The sequence below is a fragment of the Arachis ipaensis genome, chromosome B01 (assembly GCF_000816755.2).
Source record: "Arachis ipaensis cultivar K30076 chromosome B01, Araip1.1, whole genome shotgun sequence".
Classification (NCBI taxonomy): domain Eukaryota; kingdom Viridiplantae; phylum Streptophyta; class Magnoliopsida; order Fabales; family Fabaceae; genus Arachis; species Arachis ipaensis.
The window spans coordinates 124584638-124593852 of record NC_029785.2 but is presented as its reverse complement, the minus strand read 5'-3'; the positions used below and the strand labels follow the sequence as shown (position 1 = coordinate 124593852).

Sequence of the window (9215 nt, the reverse complement as noted above, 5' to 3'; positions counted from 1 at the left end):
CCCATCTGAGATGTTAATTTATATATCTATTGGAACTGTCTGACTACTGTTTTAATCCAGGTTCTCAGTGATTGCAATCATTGTATTTACCAATACATTATGAACTCGAAAAGAACACAGTGAACCGAAATTAATACACTGGGAGAACCGAAATATTGAAACACACTGAACCCCTAAACCTTGAACCCTAAACCCTAAATACTAAAACCAGAACCCTGAACACTGAACCTTGAACCAATAAACCCTAAACCCCTAAAACCCTAAATCCTAAACTCTAAACCCTAAACCCTCAACCCTAAACACGGTGAACCGAAATTGATACACTTGGCGAACTGAAAGTTTGAAACACACTGAACCCCTAAACCCTAAACTTTAAATCCTGAACCCCGAACCACTAAACCCTAAACACTAAACACTAAACCCCAAACCACTAAACACTAAACCCAGAACCCTAAACCCTAAACCCTAAACATTATTCCCAGAACCCTGAACACTGAACCCTAAAACCATAAACCTTAAACCCCTACAATCCTAAACGCTAAACCCTAAACCCTGAACAGCTAAACCCTAAACCCTGAACCCTAAACCATGAACCTTAAACTCTAAACACTATATTCATCTAATTTTTTTTAGACTCCTTTCTGCATACCGAATCGAACACATGCACATGGTGAATCAATTTTTTCGTAATTATCGAACCGAAAAGTTACTCACATTTACTCACAGTTACTCAAACTCACAGTTACTCACAGTTACATATTATCAATTCAATTCAATTAAATTCAGATATAGATCACCTCAATCCATTCAATTCACTTCAAATAAAATTAGCAATTTCATTCCATTGAATTCAATTCAAAATTCAATGATCCAAACCTCATCAAATTGATGTGTTTCAGAAGAATTATCCAAATTGCACTCATTCAACTGATTTGAAGTTGATTTATTCATTGTTTCAATTCAGAAGTACAGATCGAAGAAAAAAACGAAGAAGAAGATGAACGACGAAGCTAATTACGTTGAAGTCGATCCAGATCCATAATGCAGAGAAAAAAAAAACGAGAATAGAGGAGAACAACGAATTTAATTAGGTTGAAGAAGAAGAAGGAGAACAGGAAGAAAAAGAAGAAGAACAAGAAGGCGAAAAAGGTTTACGTTGAGAAAGGTTGATTACGCAAAATAAGGATTATGTTATATACGTTATATGAGGCGCGTGTAAAACAAACGAGTGTGTGAGGCGTGAAGTGGAAAGTACTTGGATACTATCCATGTAATTTTTACATGGATGTAGAGCTTTTCCGTTAAATTTAAACTTTTTAAAAATACTACTAAACAAATAAGAACTAAATCAAATTTTTTACTAAATCCTTACAACAAAACAAATTAAAATTAAATATAGACTAAAAAGTCCTCTTTCTCCACATTGTTTAAAAACATATTGAAAACCCAATACCAAAATAAAAAAGAGTGGTTAATCTGGACCAAATATTTTTTAATGATTTTTTAAATTTACGTATGGAATTAGTATGAAAACTTGTATAAAAATTAATATTTCATCCTTCAATAACGCTGCGTTTTGAATGCTGTAGCCACGCTTTGCTTCTCATCTCAATGCAGGAAATCGTTTTCTCAAGTTTGGGGATCGTGCAGGTTCATCATCGTAGACATTGTGGTATCAAATTTAAATGCAAAACAAAAGCGGTGAAAGATTTCTCTGTGCATTCATTTTTTTTAGCTCATAAACCCTAAATGCAGAAAAAAAAAAAAATTTCAGGCTTAGAATTAAATTTTATTTATTATATAAGCTTGCTTATTTCATTGTTTTTTTAGTTATAATTATAAATGTTCATGCAGAGGATCCCATGCTGATGAATTTCTGAAATTCCATTCTTCAATCTTTGTACGTAATTCTGCATCTGCATGCAGTTACAAGGCATGCACAACATCTTCGTTCGGTGCACTCTTGTTTCTGTTGTAATGTAATGTGGATCTCATCTGCCAGCAACAATAAGACTACACAATTCCCGGTATTTTGTGATTCTCCTTTCAGAACGTTAAAAATGTAAACTAGACATGCAATTTGAATTTCGAAGCATAGAATTATTAGACTCTGCAATTTGCTGATGTTCTGCTTTTGTTTCCCTGTATAGCATTCTGGAATCACAATGATCACCGAAGAATCGTCAAAGATGTTGGAAAATATTGATAGCGAGTATGATAAATTGGTCTTACCTGATATACCAAGGGCTGAAGAAGCCGAGATGTTGCACCCTCAAGCAAAATCAAAAGTTAAATCTTTGTGTTGGTGGATGAAAACATTGTTATGGTGCTGCCTCGCTGTTATACTTGCTACTGTTCTTGTGAAATGGGGAGTACCATTTGCTTTTGGAAAGGTACTTCCTCTTCTTACAATGATTCTGTTCTGGTACTACAGTCGCTTGCAGTGAGTTATTGCCAACTTTGCTGTTTCAACATTTCATATTATGACTATTTCTCGGGTTTTAGAATGATATAATACCATTAGCATTTGATTTCATATGCTAATTAATATGTTGTGGCATGGATGAAATTCGAAGGAGCAGTGTAATAAGGAACTCTTTTCAACATGTCACTAGGAAACTTTTTCTGGTAATTATCTTGAAGGGCGTGAGAAAAATACTCATAACACCGTTATCTTTACTACTATTCTATCATTTGTATATGAGCAAGCAGCTTAGTATGGACCTGTGGATATTCTTGGCCCTGTGCATCATCATGCATTCAAGATGGATGATTGGAAAACTATGATAAAATTCATACTTTGAAGCGTTGAGGTTTCTCATTGCAGGTTCTTTACCCAATCATGGAGTGGGAAGCTACTTCCTTTGGCCATCCTGTTCTTGCCCTTATACTTGTTGCTTCTCTAGCTTTGCTGCCAGTATTCTTGCTTCCTTCGGGCCCCTCTATGTGGCTGGCAGGGATGATTTTTGGTTATGGCCTTGGCTTTGCTATAATAATGGGTGGAACAACCATTGGGATGGTCCTGCCTTACCAAATTGGACTACGGTTCCGTGACCGCATTCATGTAAGTCTCTCTGTTTCTTATATGATAACAAATCCTCTAAAATTTTGGGTTGTGTTTTCTCAAAGTAGGTTTTACATTTTGTTTGTGATCTTTGGTTCTGTATTGTGCAGCAATGGTTAAAAAGATGGCCTCGTAATGCAGCAATGATTAGGCTTGCTGGGGAGGGAAACTGGCTCTATCAATTTCAAGTGGTTGCTTTGTTTAGGCTCTCACCTTTTCCCTATACTATATTCAATTATGCTGTTGTGGTGACTAATGTGAAGTTTTGGCCCTATTTATGCGGATCAGTTGCTGGAATGGTGCCAGAAGCTTTCCTCTACATATACAGGTTGACCTTTGGCCCTTTAATGGCTTAGTGTGTACTGTAGTAAACTTCTACCAGTTTCACCATTTTATTGAATATAAAATGCTCTGAAGAAAAATAAAAGGAGCTATCGTGGTAAAGAACTCGTGTTATTTCTTTAGATCAAACCTGGAGTTTTTTTTTTTATTTCCATTTGTATGAAAATATGAGAACTTTGTGAGTTTTCATGGATCCCAATGTGACAGCTTCGAGCTGGTTTGTTTAATTTATTTTTTGAAATAGACTTACATATGTATGTGTGTTTGTTTCCTGCAGTGGTCGATTAATGAAGACATTGGCTGAAGTAGGGTTAGGGAAGCGTCACCTAAACACTCTGGAAATTATATACAGCCTTATTTCTTTCATCATTTCAATTGTTGCAATTGTTGCCTTCACCGTTTATGCAAAGAGGACCTTACGTGAACTCAAAATGATAGAGTTGAATGATGAAGTTTCCTTGAATGGTGAAGTTCCCTTAGTATCTGAGGGAGGTAGTTGTGAAATGAGGTCACGTCCTCTTGTGAAGTCCAATAGCTCGCCTCAATTTTCATGATTGTATATATAACAAGTTGCTATAGGATACATTCTTTTTGAACTCCAGGCTTTCTTTTTACGTCCATGATTGATCAGCTGATCACTGTAAATAGTTTGAGGAATAGAAAAGCAAATCAGCTAATGCGTTCCGCTGATTTTGATTTGTTGTAAGAGTAAGTTACTGACTCATTGCAGAAGACACGCTTGCCACTGGCCATCTTGTCGAACGTATGCTATGCAAAAATAACTAGTTATCTCTTGCCTCCTATGAGGGAAAGGGTTCCTAAAATCTGTTCTAATCTATTTGGTCATGTATAGACTCTGCATGTTTTTTGTTGGTTATTTCAGGCTAAAATCGATTCTGATTCCTTTCTATATATGACGAGGGTTTCTTGTTTCCAATACTGCTCAAAGTGAAATTATAAAAGGCCAAATTGGTTTCTAGCTGCTGGGACTGTCCCCGTGCAGAAGAGAACCACAGGCAAGAAATTTAAAACAAATAAATTACGCAAACCATGAGTTACTTATAATATAAAAAAGGTAAACAGAGTCTGAGATAGGTAACTGTAAGATTGTAAATTGTAAGTGTCAGACTTCCATGTTGTTCATTCTGCAAGTTTAAAGAATACAAGATTTGATACATATGTACTAAGTATATAACAATAATGCTTAAATGAAGAAACACTCACAAGTACCTCTATAAATTCTTAAGGCTAATCTCAAGTCAAAGATGTTCTCAAAGGCCTTATCCCACAACTTCCAATTTGTCCATGCCAACCAATGAACTGATGTCGCTACGGTACTTGGTGGAAAGTGATAATGAACGGCATAGCACCTTATGGTTTCCATGGTGCTGGAGGTGGTGGTGCTGTAGGAAACATTGGGGGTACCGCAGAGAAAATTGTATTTTTGTCAATCCCTATGTTTTTATCACCTGACAATGCTACAAGTGCAGCAACTAAACCTGCATTTCCTGCAAGAGTTGGCTCCGTGTAGTTGTAGTTTTTACGGACATCATGGAAACCATCAAACTTGTCAGGACCAGCAGCCATAGCTCCAACAATTGTATTTGGGTTTGCCTTGGATGTATCCCTCCATTTCCAGCCTCCTGTACAGCTATACTTAATGTGGTTCTTTGGTATAGAAGCACCTCTGTGATGGACATGTTTTGGATAGTGGTTACCAAAACCAACAACATAGCTCATTTTGCGAGGGTTCTTCCCAAGGATGTAATTTATCTACAAAATCACCCCAGGAAATTGGCAAAGGAAGTTAGCAGAGTTAATGTTGACAAAATTTGAAAGCAGAATATCACGTACATACCTGGGTCCTTGCAAAGTCTCGAAGAGTATCAGCCGAAAAGAAATTGGGCCCGCAATACCATCCAGGTGCATCAGCAGCTTCAAGATAATCACTGAATAGGGTAGCCAAAAAGGCTGCATTTACAACATATTGGAGAGGCTGAGGCCTACCATGGTTTAATTGAATCAAGCCCCCTGAGTGCCAAGAAAAAAATACCCAATATTCACATTAGAGTAATAATTGGAGGAACTTACAGAGAAGGAGCCCAGATACAAGTGTTGAAGTAGAATTTTATTTTTCTTTTCTTTTTACCTCTTGTTCTGTTAAAGCTTGAGAAAACTGGTAGGAAGGAGCACATAAAAATCTTGGTCTGATTGTGAAATGTACTTAAAATTTCTTCATATGGATAACCAGGACTCAAGAACAACCTCAACCGGCTCAGAAGAACCTATATGCAGGATGACAAGATTAAATTACTAACTCCTGTTCATATGACTAGAACTCATAGCTTCAGAAAGTCGAGCAAAGCAATCAAAAGTATTTGGTCAAAAATGCTTATGAACTACAGCATGATTAAAAACAAGGGAACATCCTACATATTTTGCAGCAATTCAGTCCAAAAGTAAAACGAAAACAGATTTCATTTCTGCCTAAGGTGTAATTATGGAAGCCAAATAGATAAGCCAGTGAGAACATGAATATGTCTTATGCCAAAATGAAGTTAAGATCAGAAAAACAGATGCCAGAGTAAAATCCATCACATTATTCAGCTCAGAACTTAGCTTGAAATGCAAATTTAATAAACTTCCTGCAGTAGAGATTTCTCCATTGATTTACAAACAACTTGAGTAAGCTTCGGACACCTTACAGGTTATAACTGAAGGAGCACTAAAAATTACCTGAGCACCAGGAAGCTTGTTATCCCAGCTCATTACACCATAATCAGGGCCTCCCCAGAAAGCACCAGCATGCTTGGCAATGCCAGGTTTGGTGGCCAGATTAAGGTAGGAAGAATTACCAGTGGCAAAATACATCCAAGCTCCTCCCCAGACAAACTCATCCCAGTAGCTGGTTGAATTGTAGAATGTTGAAGCCTCGGTACCACGTGGACTGTATCTTCCTCTGCGGTCCCTCGAGAACTTATAGAGTGTTGTGGCACCATGAACAAGTTTCTGCGAATAGACTTTATTGTCCTTAAACACAATGGAGGCAGAAGCTAACGCAGCAGCCATCTCTGCTGCAAGATCCGAGCAACTCGAGCATTCGGTGACAGGTCGTGTATAATCAATGTCCTCCGGACGAGTCCAGCAATAATGATCATTTGGAGTGGTGCTCCCTCCAGAAGTATCCCCAGATCCAACCTGCCAAGATTGAAAATAATCACATATGAGATGCATAGTTCAAAGTCAGTTGGTTAGTTCAAGGCGAATAAATCTACCTGTGCAGCAAGAGTGTCAATGGTGTCAGCAGTACTGTTGAAGGTCTTGAGAAGGTAATCAGTCCCCCATTTAATGATGTCCTTAACATGGGCGAGCTCGCCGGCAGCTTCGTATTTGGCACTGTATTCAATAACACTCCAGCTGAGCATGGTCAGGGCAAAGGATTTAGGGAAGTGGAACTTGATGGCGTCTCCGGCATCATAGTAGCCACCCACCAGATCCTTGATGGCGGCAGATACCCCGGGGCCCTTCCCATCTTGCAGACCAGAGTTCCCTCTCCAAGAAACATTGTTATGCTTTGGGAGTTTTCCAGCTACACGCAACAACAGCCACACAACAAATCAATATCAACATGAAAAAATGTTCAATCTTCAGTGACTGACTCTGACTGATGTTGATAATCTAACCCTAATCCTAATCCTAATTGATTTAGCGTGGTGCCATCAATCAACATCAAGGTAGGTGAAAATGAAATTACTGAATTAGGATAAAGTGAGATCTAATTAAGGAAAGAAAGAGAAAGGGTGGGGCTACATACAGCGTTGAGCGTTGAAGAACATGAGAGCCTTGTGGAGGGCGAGGGTGTAGTTGTCGGGAGGAGGGGCCTTGTGGTGGTGGCGGGGGACGGTCTTGACGATGAGAGTGATGAATCCGGCGAGGAAGGCGGCGACGGCGATGGTGCCGACGGTCCAGACGAAGATCTTGCGGCTGACGATGATGCAGCCGAGATCGACATACTTCTTCTTCTTCTTGGTCTCAGTGGGGCCCAGCAGCCAGCTCTGCTGTGTCTCGTCGAGCTGCCGTGACAGCGCCGCCCTGTCCAAGTCCTGCAGGTTGCGGCTCCGGTCGTCGTCCGTGGCGGAGTCTGTCCCATGGATCTCCAGTGGTCCCCCCCATGGATCCCTGCCGTACATACTCATCTACTCCTCCTCCTCCTCCTCTTATTATTCAGTTCAATTCCAAATCTCCAATGGAAGAAGAAGACAGCCTCCAATCTACTCGCTACTAACTTACTTGCTTACTTACAATCATAAATCATAGACATATAAATAAACAAATGGGATTCTCCGATCGCCGACTAAAGAAGACTAAATAATGAGTGGACTTGCTAACTATCGAATATTTGATGAGCTAATATTCCATTCTGTTTCTCTCCGTTTCTTACTTTCTTCTCTCTCGTTCACTTTATTTATTTTCTTTCACAGCTAATCTCTTTGTCTTATTTTATAATGTAGATAGCTCCCAACAAAAATAAATAATTTTCTATTGTTTAGTTCAATTAAAGTTTTTAACAGAAATGAAAATATGAAAAGGGATGGATATTAGGAAATCACATAGTGGCGGTGGTGCCTGGCTGGTGTTGGTGAACGCGGACAAGTGGTCTAAAGTCAATAATGTCATATTGTCATGTGAATTGAGAGAAGGACTTCATTCCAACTATGCCTTCTAAATAATATTATATTATTTGAACCGTTGGAGACACTGGGAATACAGCTCACACATGGACAATGACCCTAGCCCAACCCAACCTTCCTTAACATATCTTTTTCCCTATTATCATCATCTTTTATTTTATTCTACACGAGTTGTCATGTAAATTGAATACATTGTTACATTCAGAAAAATTATTTCAGGATACACAACCTAAGCAGCCGGTTGATGAATTATTTTTAATTCCTTTATTAATATCCACATGCAATTGATTTCACATTTAAAATCTAAAGAATACAAGAATTAATGTCCATGTATCCATATGCATATTTGAAGAAAGACGCTTATTAGGAGTGGTGACCGACTGACCGGACCGGGGTGGATATATATAGGAGCTTGTTATGGTTTCCAGGGTGCTGGAGGCGGTGGAGGAGTGGGAAACATTGGAGGAATGGCGGAGAAGATGGTATTTTTGTCAATAACGGTGGCGGACGTGGTTTTAGCATCATGATGGGCAGAAAGGGCGACAAGTGCAGCGACTAAACCTGCATTTCCAGCAAGAGTTGGCCTTGTGTAGTTGTAGTTAGTACGGACATCATGGAAGCCATCGAACTTGTCCGGACCGGCAACCATTGCTCCAACAATTGTATTTGGGTTTGGGTTAGATGTGTTCCGCCATTTCCATCCTCCTTTACAGCTGTACTTAACGTTGTTCTTTGGTATGGAAGCACCTCTGTGATGCACATGTTTTGGGTAATGGCTACCAAACCCTACAACGTAGCTCATCCTCCGAGGGTTCTTCCCCAGTATGTAATCAATCTACAATAGACGAATTCATTATCATTATTTATTTAATTATCACCTTGATTTAATAATAACGATCACCTATACCTTGGTCTTTTTTTTTTAATCAAAGGGAGCTCAACACAGCAGAGTGGAGCAGATAGCAAAGCTATAGTAAGAATAAAACAAGATAACATACAACTCCTAGACATTGTGACCCGGCCATCAACACCCAAAAGGCTCAGCACCACTCCATTCTTCGTAGAACGTAAACGATCTGTTGATAATGTCCCCTACTCTTGAACTCTTATTTCGGAAG

At 39.0% G+C, this 9215-nt stretch overlaps 3 protein-coding genes across 3 annotated transcripts; 1 reads left to right on the top strand and 2 right to left on the bottom strand.

Moving 5' to 3' along the window:
- LOC110262712 (transmembrane protein 64-like) lies at positions 1917–4232 on the top strand. The gene is made up of 5 exons (XM_021103418.1): positions 1917–2027; positions 2151–2393; positions 2828–3064; positions 3175–3392; positions 3684–4232. The coding sequence occupies exons 1-5, from the start codon at positions 1983–1985 to the stop codon at positions 3958–3960; spliced, it is 1020 nt and encodes a 339-aa protein (XP_020959077.1). The 5' UTR covers positions 1917–1982; the 3' UTR covers positions 3961–4232.
- On the bottom strand, positions 4499–7892 carry LOC107637222 (endoglucanase 25). Its single transcript, XM_016340659.2, has 6 exons — positions 7221–7892; positions 6682–6995; positions 6143–6604; positions 5556–5691; positions 5265–5437; positions 4499–5179 (listed from the first exon to the last, which is right to left on the bottom strand). Exons 1-6 carry the CDS (start codon positions 7600–7602, stop codon positions 4778–4780), a joined length of 1869 nt encoding a protein of 622 aa, XP_016196145.1. The 5' UTR covers positions 7603–7892; the 3' UTR covers positions 4499–4777.
- On the bottom strand, positions 7758–9116 carry LOC107619853 (endoglucanase 25-like). The gene has a single exon (XM_016322096.2). The coding sequence runs from the start codon at positions 8897–8899 to the stop codon at positions 8513–8515; it is 387 nt and encodes a 128-aa protein (XP_016177582.1). The 5' UTR covers positions 8900–9116; the 3' UTR covers positions 7758–8512.

Bases quoted from the DNA above. Each gene is read 5' to 3' on its own strand.
- LOC110262712 (XM_021103418.1), top strand. From the start codon at position 1,983: ATGTGGATCTCATCTGCCAGCAACAATAAGACTACACAATTCCCG. The intron at 2,394-2,827 runs GTACTTCCTCTT...TTCTCATTGCAG, and splicing joins TACCATTTGCTTTTGGAAAG to GTTCTTTACCCAATCATGGA. The intron at 3,393-3,683 runs GTTGACCTTTGG...TGTTTCCTGCAG, and splicing joins GCTTTCCTCTACATATACAG to TGGTCGATTAATGAAGACAT.
- LOC107637222 (XM_016340659.2), bottom strand. From the start codon at position 7,602: ATGAGTATGTACGGCAGGGATCCATGGGGGGGACCACTGGAGATCCAT. The intron at 5,692-6,142 runs GTAATTTTTAGT...TCCTGCATATAG, and splicing joins ACAAGCTTCCTGGTGCTCAG to GTTCTTCTGAGCCGGTTGAG. The intron at 5,180-5,264 runs GTATGTACGTGA...GTGATTTTGTAG, and splicing joins GAGACTTTGCAAGGACCCAG to ATAAATTACATCCTTGGGAA.
- LOC107619853 (XM_016322096.2), bottom strand. From the start codon at position 8,899: ATGAGCTACGTTGTAGGGTTTGGTAGCCATTACCCAAAACATGTGCAT.